The sequence below is a fragment of the Budorcas taxicolor genome, chromosome 7 (genome assembly GCF_023091745.1).
Source record: "Budorcas taxicolor isolate Tak-1 chromosome 7, Takin1.1, whole genome shotgun sequence".
In the NCBI taxonomy this organism is placed as follows: domain Eukaryota; kingdom Metazoa; phylum Chordata; class Mammalia; order Artiodactyla; family Bovidae; genus Budorcas; species Budorcas taxicolor.
Genome location: NC_068916.1, coordinates 46,929,484 through 46,946,121, shown reverse-complemented (window position 1 = coordinate 46,946,121; position 16,638 = coordinate 46,929,484). Strand labels below are relative to the sequence as shown.

At 39.9% G+C, this 16,638-nt stretch overlaps 1 protein-coding gene across 1 annotated transcript; it reads right to left on the bottom strand.

Moving 5' to 3' along the window:
• Window positions 1-3,354: 3,354 nt before the first annotated feature.
• LOC128051620 (F-box/LRR-repeat protein 21) lies at window positions 3,355-11,769 on the bottom strand. Its single transcript, XM_052644254.1, has 4 exons — window positions 11,404-11,769; window positions 10,827-10,949; window positions 4,641-4,812; window positions 3,355-3,998 (listed from the first exon to the last, which is right to left on the bottom strand). The coding sequence occupies exons 1-4, from the start codon at window positions 11,767-11,769 to the stop codon at window positions 3,355-3,357; spliced, it is 1,305 nt and encodes a 434-aa protein (XP_052500214.1).
• Window positions 11,770-16,638: the final 4,869 nt, after the last annotated feature.

Here is a 16,638-nt window from a genome sequence, read left to right as displayed (position 1 = left end):
AGAGTGTTGAATAATGCTAGACACACAAAAGTTCATAACTACCAAGTGAATAAACTCGAGGCTTCTTTTGAGTTAAGGCAGTAAAGAATTTCAGGAATACCCTCAGGTTTTGGTATTGGTATTCCCAACCACTTTGGGTATTTCAGCAATACCCAAAGTGGTTGGAGGGTGAAGGGTTTACATGGATAAGACAGAATTTGCCAGTCTTTACATCCACACATTCCCACACTCTATATAAGTTGTCGATCTTCCAGGTAATGAATGATAGTAATACAAGGTAATGTGGAACATTGATTTCAGAAAGTCTACATTACAAGGAATACTAAAAAAGAGAAAGAGATCTACCCTGACCAGAAGTATCTCATGCAACCAAGCCCGTCAGCCTCATCGAGCCATATGCCTGTAACAGCTACTTATTTTTACACATCATTGTATATCCTTATGACTCTTTCCTGGTTATGCTGACAACAAGTATAAAAGGGAAATAAGACCATATGACTATTCAAAGGACCAGAAATAATACAGCTCTGTAGATCTTAGTCAGTCAGTAAGAAATGAGTGAGGTGAATTCCTCCTTCTGGAAACTTTCATGAATTTTTGCTTAAACTCTTTGGAATGTAGAAAACTCCAGTAGAATGACTCCGTCCCTAGTGTAGCTATGCTATTAGAATTGCAGTCAACTGAACTTTTTTACTAAAGAGAATGGGCTGCATTGGTATACTAGCACCTGTGTACAAGAATGTTCATAATATTACTATTTGTCATAGCAAAACTTGGAACAACTCAAATGCCTGTCAATAGTAAGGTGGGTAAACTGTGGTTTCGTTACAAAATGGAATATTATACAGCAGTCATAATAAATGAACCTCAGCTAAACATAACAAAATAGAGGAATCATTAAAAAAGCTCAAAAGGGCATATAGCATGATACTGTTTTATAAAGTCCAAGCAACTAAAGCCAAAACAAAATTTTTAGGAATACATGTATATGTGATAAAAACATATAAAAAGGAAATCGAGCAAATAATCAACACTAGTTATCTCGGGACTGGATAGGGAAGGACCACATAGAAAAATTTAAGTTACTATCAATGCTGTAGTTTTATGGTTGGGAGGTGACTTCACGAGTATTTATCATTATGAATAAGATGTTATAGAGGCAACGAGACTCGGGTGGGTACCCAGGAAGAAGACTCACTGACGGCTCTCAGATAGTCTAGAGTCTATACAACACCATCAGTACTTTCTCATATCCAGTGAGATACCCTTCTCTACTGTGTCATAACATCTTATACAAGGCTAGCAAATTAAGAGTTTAAGTTTTGGTTAAAAAGAAGAAAACTGCAACACTGGCACTGTCTGGTTTGATCATCTACCTTATTCATCTCCCTAGTGCCAAATAACTTTAGGGCATTCCCAAAGATTACATTTTCCTTCAAAAGGCAAAGCCTGTGCTCCCATTGAGATCACAAAAAAGGAAACAGCATACGGATTTCAAAGGCAATTTTAAAAGGAGCTCTAAAATGTTTGAACAATGACATATACACTTAGCCTTCTAAATAATCAACCTTCTGAAGTGACTGTTTTAGAAACCACACTCATTACCCAGCACAGACGGCTTCTCCAAAGAAGAGCAAAAATGCTGCTTTCTGCCTAGCCTCCCACAGGCACTCCTATCTGTTGAACGTAAATGCAAACTTTAGACTAAAGGACTTCTTTCCTCAGAATCACTAGAATATAGCGCCCTCTGGTGCATTGTATCAGAAGCTTTTCCTTTAGGTTTGAGTGTTAAAATGTTCAGTCTAAAGTACTGCACAGGTTCAAATGACAGGGAGGTAACAGCCCTGAGTAACTTAATTTTCTTTATTGAAGGTGATTATAACATCTACTTAAAATTTTGGTGTCAGATATTAGCTTAAATGACTATAAAATCCATCTTTATTTAGAAAATGTTTTGAGTTTTCTGAAAGAAAGTAATTTAATGGAAGAACAAGATAAGTGGTCAATTTTAGAGGCCATAGCTGGACAGGGAAGAATTATTACATTTTTGTGACAACATTTATCACACTCAGGGCAAATTAATAATAACATATGACTTTAAAATCTGCCTAGAATATGTACAAATGCGCTCTGACTAGAGGGTGCATGGCAATTTTAAGGAACTGAAAAAGGATGAGAACAGAAGGGCAAAGGGCACCTGGTGGGAGGAAACAAGGTCAAAGAAGCAGGGAGAAGCCAGGAGCCAGAACCTGTAGGGTCTTATGGGTCATTTTAAGGATCCATATTCATCTTAAAGGCAATTAATCATAGCCATTAAAGAGTTTTGGCTGCGTTACTAATTAAACAACCACTTCTGCAAAGGATCTGGCATAGTTTCAGATACACAGTAAACATATCCAGTAAATGCTGATTTCCTCACAACACCCTCTAAAAAATTTACTTTTTATCTCAGTAGTGTGTTTAACCAATTACAACCTCAGTACCTTTATAAAATGAATTAGTGTTATTTAATGTTAATCTAATGCCCATTTTCTCCCAAGTTAATACAACAAAGTAGAATTCAAAATGTACTAGAAATTACAAGTTATTTACTGAATCATAACATGATCTTCTATACCGCTAAAAAATAGAGTACAATTAAGCCAGCCTCTGTATCTCTACTTTGATTGTACTCTTAGTTTCTAATATAAATATCTTGTAAAGTATATTAATACCAAGATGAAAAAGAAACAATTAACAATATAAAATTATAAGTGACATAATTTAAGGGATCCAAAGCTCAATATTACAAATTTATTTAGCAAATCAAAATATGCCTTCAAGGAAGGCTGAGGAACTTATCTAGAAACTGATTATCTGGAGAAGGCACCCCACTCCAGTACTCTAGCCCGGAAAATCCCAAGGACGGAGGAGCCTGGTAGGCTGCAGTCTATGGGGTAGCAAAGAGTTGGACACGACTGAGCAACTTCACTTTCACGCATTGGAAAAGGAAACAGCAACCCACTCCAGTGTTCTTGCCTGGAGAATCCCAGGGACAGGGGAGCCTGGTGGGCTGCCGTCAATGGGGTCGCACAGAGTTGGCCGCGACTAAAGCAACGTAGCAGCAGCAGCAGCTATCAACTATCTAACCCACCATACAGTGTCTGTGCTCTATTTACAATTTCTGTCTTTTCAAATCTCTCATAGTTTCTCAAATGCTTCTGCCATAATCCATTAAGACAGTTTGTGAACGATACAAGATTTCACCTAACACATTTCAGCAATGCATCTTAAAATTTACATGTGCATAGACAGAAACAAGCTAATCTTATAGATTTAAAAAAAAAAGTTAAGAATCTTTGGTTCAGTAGTCAATTACCAGAGAGGCATGACATCAGGAAACCATATTCTTCCCAGGTATTTGGAGACTTCAGTGTGAGTTTCATCTAGGCTACAAACATCATCAGGTATCAAAACGTCCTCCATGATGGAGAGGTGGGTTAGCTTTCTCCCACACAGCCTTACAAACTCAATGAATGCAGTGCAGCTAACTTCACATTCACTGAGGCCCAAGGCTGTTAAGTTTTTACAGTGTTCAGCAATACAAATAAGTTCATTATCAATGACCTGAATACCATTAGCACATACAACCAACTCTACTAGTCGGGGACAGTTAAGACCTAGCCGTCCTAGAATCTCTTTGCTTACTGATCGACCAAAATAAAGATGAGTAACAGGGGTTTCTTCTTTGAAGAACGTCTCCATTTCCTCTTCATATAAAAAGAAGTACATAACAACATTCACTCCAGGGGAGTGTTTAATAAGTGCATCCCAACTTTGTCTTTTAATAGAATGAAATTCAATTTGTCCAGGATTTTCACTCACAACATCTATTCGAAGATGCTCAAGGTTAACATGAGTCTCATTTGAAAGCGCCAGGAGAAGTTCGTCACTTAGCATGTAATAATTCAATGCCAGTTCTCTCAGACCTTGACAATGGTCAGCTACACAAAGGATTCCTGCAGGAAATGGGGAAAAATTTTTAAACACAAAGAGTATGGATACTAACACAACATTTTGTGAATTTAAATTTGTATCAGTTATTCATTATTTCCTAGAATAGACATCTAATGATTTCTGAGGAGATGGATGCTGATATATATATATATAATTTGCATGCAAATCTGTATTTGTGTGTGTGTGTGTATATATATATATATAAATAATTGTGTGCATATGTGTACTTAGTGGTGTCTGACTCTTTTGCAACCCCATGGTCTGTAGACCTCCAGGCACCTGTGTCTATGGAAATTTCCATACAAGAATTCTGGAGTGGATTGCCATTTCCTTCTCCAGAGGATCTTCCCCATTCAGGGACTGAACTTGCATCTCTTCCGTCTCCTGCATTGGCAGGCAGATTCTTTACCACTGCACCACCCGAAAACCCCCATATAATTATACATACAATAAAAAAATATATATAAGTAAGATACTCTTAGGAGAAGCAATTTAAACTATATTTAGCTTACATCAATACACTGAGTTCTTCTGAAAGAAAGATTGATGAATTACATCTCATAAACATGTAGTGTTCAACAGGAAATTGTATTACTACTATTACTATAATAAAAACAGCATATGAGCTTAAAAATAAAACCTACCATCAGATGAAACATGAGGACAGCTACTCATTTTTAGGCGTCTTAGAGTATCACTATTATTGGCCACAAGAATGCTCAAAGAAGGATCATCCACTGGCGTGTCTTCAATTTTGACTGACGACAATGATTTTGAGTTAACAAAAAGAACTGTAAGTGCTGACACGAAATGAGACTAGCATGGCAGTAAGAAAAAATTACAAAAACATTATTTTAAAATCTACAGCTGCAAGAATCTCATCAAAACTGTTTATTAATATATCCATATATGCTTATAATAGCATAATAAAAGTGATCAACATATTACTGCTTTTCATAGTGCCATTAGCCAGGAGAAATAGCAAAGTACTTTTATCATTGTTAAATGGAATAGTGAGAAAGGAAGAAGTTTCAAAGATTTCATAAACACATCTTCCAATTATTTTCAATCTTAAGGATTTATTTTTCAACATTAAAAGGATATAATCTTATGTATTTCCTAGAATAGAGGTTGGCAAGTTATGGTCCACTGGCCAAGTCCAGTCCACTTTATCGTATGGCTCATGAGTTAAGTATGAAAGGTGTTAAGTCACTCATTCATGTCTGACTCTTTGGGACCCCATGGACTATAGCCCACCAGGTTCCTCTGATCATGGAATTCTCCAGGCAAGAATACTGGAGTGGGTCACCATTCCCTTCTCCAGGGGATCTTCCGGACCCAGGGATCAAACCCAGGTCTCCCACATTGCAGGCAGATTCCTGATCATCTAAGCCACTGCATGGTTTTTATATTTTCAAATAGTTCAAAGAAAATTTTTTAAGAGGAGTACTTTGTGATATGTAAAAATTAAGTGAAGCTCTTTCAGTGTCCATAATTAAAGTCTGACCATAGAAGAGCAACGTGGGACTCATTTATGTACTGCTCTGCTTTCACACTACAATGCGAGAAGTGAGCATAATGATAGGACCCACAAAGCCTAAAATTTACTATCTGGACTGAGTCAACACCCTAGTCTAGGATAAATAAACTCTCATCTGTTTTATTCATTCCTGTATTTCTAGCACCTAAAATAGTATCTGGCACATAGTAAAAGTCAATATTTATTGTTGATGAATAAATGATGTCATATTCTTCAGAGACTTTTTTGTTCTAGCAAATTATCTAAACAAAGATACATTTTGAAAACTCTCTGTTTTGAAGACTGACAAACAAAAGTTTAGTTACAGTTTGACTTCATAATGGGTGGAGTTTCAGAACTTTTCAGATCCAGTATTTTTTGACACAGATAGAAAGTCTAGAAAACAAATCTATGCACATTTTTTCCTTTTCAAAATCAACTTGGATTCTATCAAAGGCTCTACTGTCCCTATCAGAATGACTAAACTGGTTACACATCGTAATTCCTTTACAAGAAAACAATGGTTTATACAGCTGTAAACTGAGTTACACACATTCTTCAATGGTGGACAGCTAAACCTCTTTACTAAACTTTGCTGTTGTTGCCCAGTCGTGCGTTGACTCTTTGTGACCCCATGGACTGCAGCACACCAGGCCTCCCTGTCCTTCACCATCTCCCAAACTTTGCCCAAGTTTGTGCCCACTGCATCAGTGATGCCATTCAGCCATCTCATTCTCTCTCCTCTTCTCCTTCTACCCTCAATCTTTCCCAGCATCAGGAACTCCAATGAGTCAGCTGTTCACATCAGCTCAGTTCAGTCGCTCAGTCATGTCCAACTCTTTCCAACCCTATGGACTCTAGCACACCAGACTTCCCTGTCCATCACCAACTCCCGGAGCTTGCTCAAACTCATGTCTGTCAAGTCAGTGATGCCATCCAACCATCTCACCCTCTGTCATCCCCTTCTCCTCCTGCCTTCAATCTTTCCCAGCATCAGGGTCTTTTCCAAGAAGTCAGTTCTTTGCAGCAGGTGGCCAAAATATTGGCGTTTCAGCTTCAGCATCAGTCTTTCCAATGAATATTCAGGACTGATTTCCCTTAGGATTGACTGGTTCCATCTCCTTGCAGTCCAAGGGACTCTCAAGTCTTCTCCAACACCACAGTTCAAAAGCATCAATTCTTTGGCACTCAGCTTTCTTTATAGTCCAACTCTCACACCTATACATGACTACTGGAAAAACCATAGCTTTGACTAGGAGGACATTTGCTGGCAAAGTAATGTCTCTGTTTTTTAATATGCTGTCTAGGTTGATCACAGATTTCCTTCCAAGGAGCAAGCATCTTTTAATTTCACAGCTGGAGTCACCATCTGTAGTGATTTTGGAGCCCAAGAAAATAAAGTCTGTCACTGTTTCCATTGTTTTCCCATCTATTTGCCATGAAGTGATGGGACCGGATGCCATGATCTTAATATTTTGAATGTTAAGTTTTAGGCCAGCTTTTTCACTCTCCTCTTTCATCAAAAGGCTCTTTAGTTCTTCATTTTCTGCCATAAGGGTGGTATCATCTGCATATCTGAGGTTACTGATATTTCTCCTGGCAATCTTGATTCCAGCTTGCACTTCATCCAAGCTGGCATTTCTCATGATGTACTCTGCATAAGTTAAATAAGCAAGGTGACAATACACAGCCTTGACATACTCCTTCCCCAATGTGGAACCAGTTTGTTGTTTCATGAACCAGTTCCAGTTCTAACTGCTGCTTCTTGACCTGCAAAACAGATTTCTCAGGAGGCAAGTAAAGTGGTCTAGTATTCCTATTTCTTGAAGGATTTTCCAGTTTGTTGTGATCTACACAGCCAAAGGCTTTGGCATAATCCATAAAGCAGATGTTTTTCTGGAATTCTCTTGCTTTTTCTCCAAAATACTGGAGCTTCAGCTTCAGCATCAGTCCTTCCAATGAATATTCAGGACTGATTTTCCTTAAGATTGACTGGTTTTATCTCATTGTCCAAGGGAGTTTTAGGAATCTTCTCTAGCACCACAGTTTGGAGGCATCATATCTTCGGTGCTCTCCCTTCTTCACGGTCCAGCTCTCACAACCATTCATGACCACTGGGAAGACCACTATACAGACCTCTGTCGGCAGAGTAATGTCTCTGCTTTTCAACACACTGTCTAGGTCTGTCACAGCTTTCCTGCCAAGAAGCAAACGTCTTCTGATTTCATGGCTGCAGTCACCATCCACAGTGATTTCAGAGCCCAAAAAGAGGAAATCTGACACTACTCCCACCTTTTCCCCTTCTCTTTGCCATGAAGTAATGGGGCCAGATGCCATGATCTTAGTTTTTTAGTATTTAGTTTTAAGCCGGCTCCTTCACTCTCCTCCTTCACCCTCATATCTAAAATTGTTGATGTTTCTCCCTTCTATCTTGATTCCAGCTTGTAACTCATCCAGACCAGCATTTCTCATGATATACTCAGCGTATAGGTTAAACAAACAGGGTGACAGCAGACAACGCTTTTGTATTCCTTTCTCAATCCTGAACCAATCAGTTGTTCTATACAGGATTCTAACTGTTGCTTCTTGACTTGCATACAGGTTTCTCAGGAGACAGGTAAGATAGTCTGGTATTCCCATCTCTTTTAAGAGCTCTCCACAATTTATTATGATCCACATAGTCAAAGGCTTTGGAGTAGTAGATGAAACAGAGGTAGGTGTTTTTCTGGAATTCCATGGCTTCTCTATGATCCACTGAATGTTGGCAATTTGATCTCTGATTCCTCTTCCTTTTCTAAACCCAGCTTGGACATCTGGAAGTTCCTGGTTCTCAAAACGCTGAAGCCTAGCTTGCAAGATTTTAGCATGACCTTACTAGCATGGGAGATGAGTGCAATTATCCGATGTTCGGCAAATTCTTTAGTACTACCCTTCTTGGGAACTGGGATGAGGATTGATCTTTTCCAGTCCTGTGGCCACTGCTGGGTCTTCCAGATTTGCTGACATATTGAATGCAACACCTTGATGGCATCGTCCTTTAAGGTTTTGAATAGTTCTAATAAACTTAAAGGTGCCAAAAATTATCAGACGAAAAGAAACAGTTCACTCTTTTTCCTTAAGAAATGTAAGGTTTATTTCCCTTTTAATCAACTTCCATAGGACTCTTTCAGTCCTGAAGGACACATTTAAGCATTAGGGTACATATTTCATTACAGTAACAATGTATTAGTGCTTTTTTTTTAAATGCTGACCATTTTCAAAGTCTTTATTGACTTTATTACAATACTGCTTCTGTTCTTATGTTTTTGAGTTCTTGGCCACAAGGCACATGGGATCTCAGCTCCCCAGTCAGGGATTTAATCCACATCCGCTGCACTGGAAGGCAAAGTCTTAACCACTGAACCATAATGGAAGTCTCTAGGTTAGTATTTCTCAGGCAGATCAAAATTCCGTATCCATGTATCACCTTCCCTCAGTCTGCAAATGAAAGAACTGAGGCACAGGGACATCCACAACTTTGCCAGAAGCCACAGAGCTCATTTTGTGTGGAGGCGGGGCTTGGAATGAAGCCTCTGGTGACTGCCTCAGCTAACCCAGAAGCTGCCCCTGGAAGCTGATGTGCAGCAGAGAGACAGCCCAGAATCTAAGAATTTCAGGCTAATCTGCTTCCCTATCTCATAAACAAGGAGGTAACTATTGAGAAGTAGTAAGTTTTCATCTGATTACTTGAATCCCCAAGTGACCCATTTTTTTTAGCATACCTCTTAAAAAGATTAACAGGCTAGCAGAAATGCATTCTAAAAGAGAGCCATGACCCAGTTAATGAGAAAGGAGATGCTGCTATTCCTCCATCCTCTCCCATAGGCCGGTTTCCATTAGTCAGTTTTACTGACGAGCAGAGTTCAGTGCTTATCATACATGAGGCACTATTCTAATTCTGGGTTTACTATGGAAAATAAGAAGAAGAGAATCTCTGCCCTCAAGAAGCTGATGTCTTCTGTTTGAGGAGAAGAAGACTACACATTAAATAAATAAGGTGACTTCCAGTTCTGATAAAGGATGTAAAGAAAATAAAACACTGCAGAGAGTAACTAGAGGAGGGGGTGTTGTTTTAGCAAAATGGGTCAAGGAGGACCTCTCCAAGGACATGGCATTCAAGTCAAAGCCTGAATGAAGAGAAGGCAGTCATTAATTTCTGTGGCAGAGACCACTGGTTGCTTCAGAAGAACCATCATCCTTTCTTCTTTGGTAATCTGGTTCTAATTTTTAGCTGGGCATACTGCCACCCAGCTAAAAGACTTTCCTTGCTTCCCAGAGATGTGCTGTGGCCACAGAGCTAAGCTGCCCAGTAAGACAGACAGAAGCCCTGTGTGGTACTTATGGCTAGTCTTGTACACCTTGAAAGGGTGAGGGCACACTCTTCCCTCATTTATTCCCTCCAGCGGTCTAGAACAAGGACGTGACGGCTGGAGCACAGAAAGCCATCTTGGGAAATGAAAATGGAGAAAACACCGTGGAGAGAAAGGGAAGTGCCTCGGCGGAATGTGGGTTCCACAGTCCTAGTGGACAGCCAGTCCACAGCTAGGGACTGCGGCACCTATGGATTTCCTTAGTGTAAGAGAAATAAACCTCAGTCATGTTTTCAAGCCACTGTTACTTTGGAATTTCTACTGCAAGGATGCCAACATTATCCTAATCAGTATAGTACATTTAGTTAAATATTACACTGTTCCACCTCCACTGGAGCAGCTATAGAATTACAGGAAAGACATCCACTATTTGCCCTACACACTCTACATTCAATGTAGCTATGTAAACTGGCACTTGGAAATTCTAAATATAACACCTAGATTTTATATTAATGACATCTGCTGTGAAATAATTATTACAAAATAGATCTAAAGAATGAAACCATGCATTAGATATCTCATCAAAAATATCTAATGTGTATCTAAGTGCTAGTCAACAAAAACCTGCTTTAAGTAATTATTTGAATGCAAGTTAAGGTTGTGATCTGTTTTTAGGAAGAGAATTATGTTTCACTGAATGCATGCTCAGTCGCTTAGTCGTGTCTGATTCTGCAGCTCCAGGGACTATATCCAGGCTCCTCTGTCCATGAAATTTTTCAGGCAAGAATACTAGAGTGGGTTGCCATTTCTTTTTCCAGGGAATCTTCCCAACCCAGGGACCAAACTCACATCTCTGTGTCTCCTACACCGGCAGGGAGATTCTTTACCACCAGCACCACCTGGAAAGCCCTATGTTTGTCTAGTTCAGTTGTAGTCGATCTCACAAAAAAAATCATCTTTACCTTTGACATAGTCATAAAACTTGGCTTGGCTGTTGAAATCAAGCCCAAAGTCTGGATAGAACAATTTACCAGCTGAGAAAGTATACCACAGGCAGCTTCTGCTGACTCAGTACTACTATCAACCTACAAAGACAATTTAAAAATCTTAATTTCAAGAATGTAACATTAGAAGGTTATTGGCAATATAATTATTTAACAGAATTCAATATTCAACTACAAAACTGTTCTTATCCCTTCAACCTATAAAATAAATGAGTATTTTTTCTCTAATACACACTATATTCGACAAAAAAGGAAAAGCAGAGATGATGACAAATGAACTTTCTAAGCACTTTATACTTTCGAATCTTGTAAGATTGACTGAATTTTAATAATGGCATCTACATGCAGGAAGCTGAAGTTTATTCAGTTGTAGCTCAAGTACTACATCTAAATCTATGCAAGTAACAACAAAGAAACAGGAAATTGTTTGGGATAAGAATTCTGAAAAATTCATTGACTGTTTCAATATAATGATCTAACACAAATCCTAACAAAACTTAAGTCACTGCTTTTATGTATTGCTTATTTTTCTTACCTTAAAGCTGACATACTGGAGATGGGCAGCATGCTTTTTAATGATCTGCTGAATGAGATCAGGATGAGTGGAGTTAAAATATGAAGTAGCTGACTGGTTCAGCTCAAACTCAAACTTTCTCCAAAGGTCAGGTATGTGGAAAACTTCATTCCATCTCCTACAGACAGAAGATGCCCGGGCTCGATCTATTAAAGGAAGATACTGGAAAACACATAACACTACGTGGTGGGGCAAACTCCCCCAGTCCAGACGAGCAGCAAGCATGTGAGCCTGGCTGAGAGGAGAACAGCACCCAAGTCTTGGCTGTTTCACTGCAGGTGAGGACTGGATAACTTTATTCATGAAAGATAAACGGTTCCTCTTCATTCTGTAAAAAGTAAACAATGGTAAGTGGTAATTTCCCCCATATTTCCATTCTATATTCTGCTTTAACTGTATGGAATAACAACATCAGAAAATGAGAAACAGCTTAAGACATTTTTGACAGGAATCTTTCACTTTCATGCATTGATAGGCATTACTTAGCACTAGACATACAGAGATAAGCAGGAGGGAAAAGTCAAAGTGTTAGTCGCTCAGTCATGCTCGACTTGCTATGACCCCGTGGACTGTAGCCCACCAGGCTCCTCTGTCCATGGGATTCCTCAAGCAAGAATACTGGATTGGATAGTCATTCCCCTCTCCAGGTAGTCTTCCTGACCCCGGTTTCCCACACTGCCGGCAGATTCTTTACCACCTGAGCCACCGGCGAAGCCCCAGATAGGAAGGCGCTTGCTCTCAGAGAGCTATGGCGAGACAGCAAAACACAGTGATGATGCCATCACTGAACCTGGGACCAGCTGGCGGAAGCTTAAGGAAGTGGCATGTTCTGGAGTTTGCGTGTGGGAGGGGGTAGTCGGGGTGAGTTTCCAGGAAGAAAGGTCCAAGGGAGCAGTGCACATGCCAGGCTTATTCCTAGGCAATTACTGTATTCTCACTATCACACTGCAAGTGTGCTGAGAACTCCGGCAGGGTGGGGCTGTGGGGATCATTGGGAGATAGAAAACCTAACGAAAAGCATGGATCTGGGTTAAGTCCCAACTCTGTTATTTACCAACCATGTGATTCTGTCTGAGCAAATTAACATAAGCCTCAGCTTCCTCACCTGAAAAGCAGGGAGAAATGCATCACCATTCTCATAAGGTTGTTAGGAGGATTAAAGTAACTCAAGTGCCAGCCCACAGTAAGGGCTCAATAAATGTTGCACTCGCTGTTAAATCATCTAATGCATTTTCCTGAACAAATTTCATTATGTTGCTTAAGCTGGAGCACAGTTTCAACAAAAAGCCAAATGGCCTGTGACAGTTTTTAGATGACGCCCAGGACATGGGAGCTCTAGAGAAGCGGGATATGGCAGGGACAGAAGCCGCAGCAGCGTACTGGCTCCTCATTAGCTGATGTAAACATAGTAAAGGAATGAGCATTCTTTCCCAACAGAAAGAAAGGATCACTCCTATTAGCTTGAGACAAAACTAAGTGCAGACAAAATTCAGGTCTAGATATACCCAAGCATATAGGGTTATCCTGTACATATATTTTACATAAGAATTCAAAGTATTTTAAGTATACAATTTAAAATAGTAATAAAGGTAGGTCTGAATTTTATTTAACTTTGGTTGACTCTTTAACCCTCTTCTCATCCTTGAACGCTAGGAATGCATATGTGGAAGATTTGGTATCATAACTGAAACATACCTTCAAATCTAATGAAAATTTTATTTAATATGTAAATATCCCTATCTCATGAGTCACTGTCTGATGAGAAATATTTCTTAACCACAACATAGAGATGGATCCCAGAAATAGGAATGACCTATAAAATCCCTGAGCAAAATGAAAGGTCATCTTTAGGGTTTGGGAAAGGGAAGGAGGGGTAGGAAAAAATTGTGTCTCAAGCACCAGGCAAAAGAGCCAGTGCACATCTTAATCTGACTAAACCAGTTCACGTACATAACTGAGCAATACACTGCACAATATGAACAACTGCTGACATCAATAATTCAGAGCATGTACTATTTTAAAGGGTTAATTCCCTAAAATGAAATACAATGGTCCAAAGAAAGCAAAGCAACGGGCGTTAGATACTCACCTCTGAAGTGGAGCACATTTATTGACATTTTGCTTGTAACTGTTCTATTAGGGAGCCTACAGAATGGAAAGCTAAAATTTTACTAAGGAGTTACCAAAAAGTTATTCCTAACATAATCCCTCATTAAAAAAGCAGTGAAGCCAAAAATAAAACAAAGACTTCATCCAAATGCCCAGTTAGAAAACCACCTTGTGATTCTAAATAGAGGAACTGCGCTACATATTAAAACCGCATGTAACAGGGATTAAATGCTAAACCTGTGTATCTGTTAAAAATCATTAAGTTCCCAATTCACTGACAGAGTCACCCAAAACAACTAAACGACAGTATGTACCAATAATTCTATCAAACAATAACATCTTAGTTTTCTTTTTCCTCATGTACATCAACTTTCAGAATAGAAAACCCATCCACAAACCATACATTTTATATGAAATAATTTTTTAGCAATGAGCATCAGGAAAATATGATCGCGTGCAAGACAAAGCGATCTTTATTAGCTTGGAAACCTTGATATAGAAATTCCAGCCTAAGCATATACAATCACTTTTCAAAACTGATCATTTCTTTTTCAAACTACCAACTTTCTTACCTAAAGAAGGCTCCCAAGTTACAGTTCACGGTGAATGAATGAAATGAAGTAACTGCTGCCATAGGGTACTCACCAATATCCATTCGATTTCACTTCCTAGCTTGGCAAAACACCACAAAACACATTCATCAGAATATATAAGTAAAAATTCAGCAATTTTTATGCTTAGGGCATTTATATATCATTATATATGTTGAAAGTTATTATCAGAAATTTACTGATTCCCAAACTATTTTCCACTCAGAAGAAAAGCTGTCCATTAAAGCAAAAACAAAAACAAAATACCACTAGCCTGATCAACAGAAATAGTGCAACACTCGCCAGGAATTACACATGAAGCTCTACTCAAATAGAAGACTGCGGATCAAACAGTCAAATGAAGGCTCTAAAAATTCACATTTTAATAAAAACATATACGGAGTTACTACAAAACAATTAAGGTAGCCCTGATGACATTTGTTAATAGGCTATGTAAATCTTTCAGTTCCAGTTTTTAGAAGCACATAACACCACTACTTTTCATACTGTTCATGAGGTTCTCAAGGTAAGAATACTGAAGTGGTTTGCCATTCCCTTCTCCAGTGGACGTTTTTTCAGAACTCTCCACCGTGACCCATCTGTCTTGGATGGCCCTACATGGCATGGCTCATATTTGAGTTAGACAAGGCTGTGGTCCATGTGATCAGATTGGTTAGTTTTCTGTGGTTGTGGTTTTCATTCTGTCTGCCCTCTGAAGGAGAAGGATAAGAGGCTTATGGAAGCGTCCTGATGGGAGAGACTGACTGAGGGGGAAACTGGGTCTTGTTCTGATGGGCAGGGCCATGCTCAGTAAATCTTTAATTCAATTTTCTGTGGATGGGGAGGGCTGTGTTGGCTCCCTGTTGTTTGACCTAAGGCCAAACTATGGTGGAGGTAATGAAGATAATGGCGACTTCCTTCAAAAGGTCCCATGCAGGCACTGCCGCACTCAGTGCCCCCAACCCTGCAGCAGGCCACCGCCGACCCACGCCTCCACCAGAGACTCCTGGACACTCACGGGCACGTCTGGGTGAGTCTCTCGTGGGCCCCTGCTCCTTTTTCCTGGGTCCTGGTACACACAGGGTTTTGTTTGTGCCCTCCAAGAGTCTGTTTCCCCAGTCTTGTGTAAGCTCTGGGGGCTCTATGGTGGGGTTAATGGCGACCTCTTCCAAGAGGTCACATGCCATACCCTGGTCTACTGCACCCAGAGCCCCTGCAGCAGGCCACTGCTGACCCATAGCTCCGCAGGAGACACTCAAACACAGTTCTGGCTCAGCCTGTGCAGGGTCTCTGGGTCCTGGTGCGCACAAGGTTTGTTTGAGCCCTCCAAGAGTCTCTGGCAGGAATGGGGTTTGATTCTAAATGTGATTTTGCCCCGCCTACCATCTTGCTGGGGATTCTCCTTTGCCCTTGAATGTAGGGTGTCTTTTTTTGGTGGGATCCACCATTCTCCTGTTGATAGTTGTTCAGCAGCAAGTTGTAATTTTGGAGTGCTCGCAGGAGATGAGCGCACGTCCCTTTACTCCACCAGCTTGGAGAAAATCTTGGCTTAAAGCTCAACAATCAGAAAACGAAGATCATGGCATCTGGTTCCATCACTTCATGGCAAATAGATGGGGACACAAAGGAAACAGTGACAGACTTCATTTTCTTGGGCTCCAAAATCACTGAAGATGGTGACTGCAGCCATGAAATTAAACGATGCTTGCTCCTTGGAAGAAAAGCTATGACAAACCTGGACAGCATATTAAAAAGCAGAGACACTACTTTGCCAACAAAGGTCCATCTAGTCAAGGCTATGGTTTTTCCAGTAGTCTTGTATGCATGTGACAGCTGGACTATAAAGAAAGCTGAGCGCTGAAGAATTGATGCTTTTGAACTGTGGTGTTGGAGAAGACTCTTGAGAGGCCCCTAGACTGCAAGGAGATCAAACCAGTCCATCCTAAAGGAAATCAGTCCTGAATATTCATTGGAAGGACTGATGCTGAAGCTCCAATATTTTGGCCACCTGATGTGAAGAACTGACTCCTTGGAAAAGACCCTGATACTGGGAAAGATTGAAGGCAGGAGGAGAAGGGGACAACAGAGGATAAGATGGTTGGATGGCATCACTGACTTGAAGGACATGAGTTTGAGCAAGCTCCAGGAGTTGGTGATGGACAGGGAAGCCTGGTGTGCTGCAGTCCATGGGGTCACAAAAAGTTGGACATGACTGAGCAAATGAACTGAACTGAACACCTCTATAGTTATAATAATTAAATAAGCAGACAGAACTTTTATTATTTATCATTCCCATATGAATGTAGTTTGACTAGTCTGCTGTTAACAGAAGCTTCTGTGGTTTTTAAATTTTTCACCTGTATTGACAGACATAATTGATTTGTTCATGATTGATTCATATTCTCTTTGAAGTCTGATCAATTTCTGTGACTTATCAGAGTTAGGAGCAGTCTGTGGACACAGAAGAAAATAATAACAGGTCTACACCAGGCATGGC

Excerpts from the sequence above, each read along its gene's own strand:
- LOC128051620 (XM_052644254.1), bottom strand. The coding sequence starts at position 11,769 with ATGAAGAGGAACCGTTTATCTTTCATGAATAAAGTTATCCAGTCCTCA. Across the intron at positions 4,813-10,826 it reads GTTTTATGACTATGTCAAAG|TCTCATTTCGTGTCAGCACT; the intron begins GTAAAGATGATT and ends CTGCCATGCTAG. Across the intron at positions 3,999-4,640 it reads TCCTCATGTTTCATCTGATG|GAATCCTTTGTGTAGCTGAC; the intron begins GTAGGTTTTATT and ends CATTTCCTGCAG.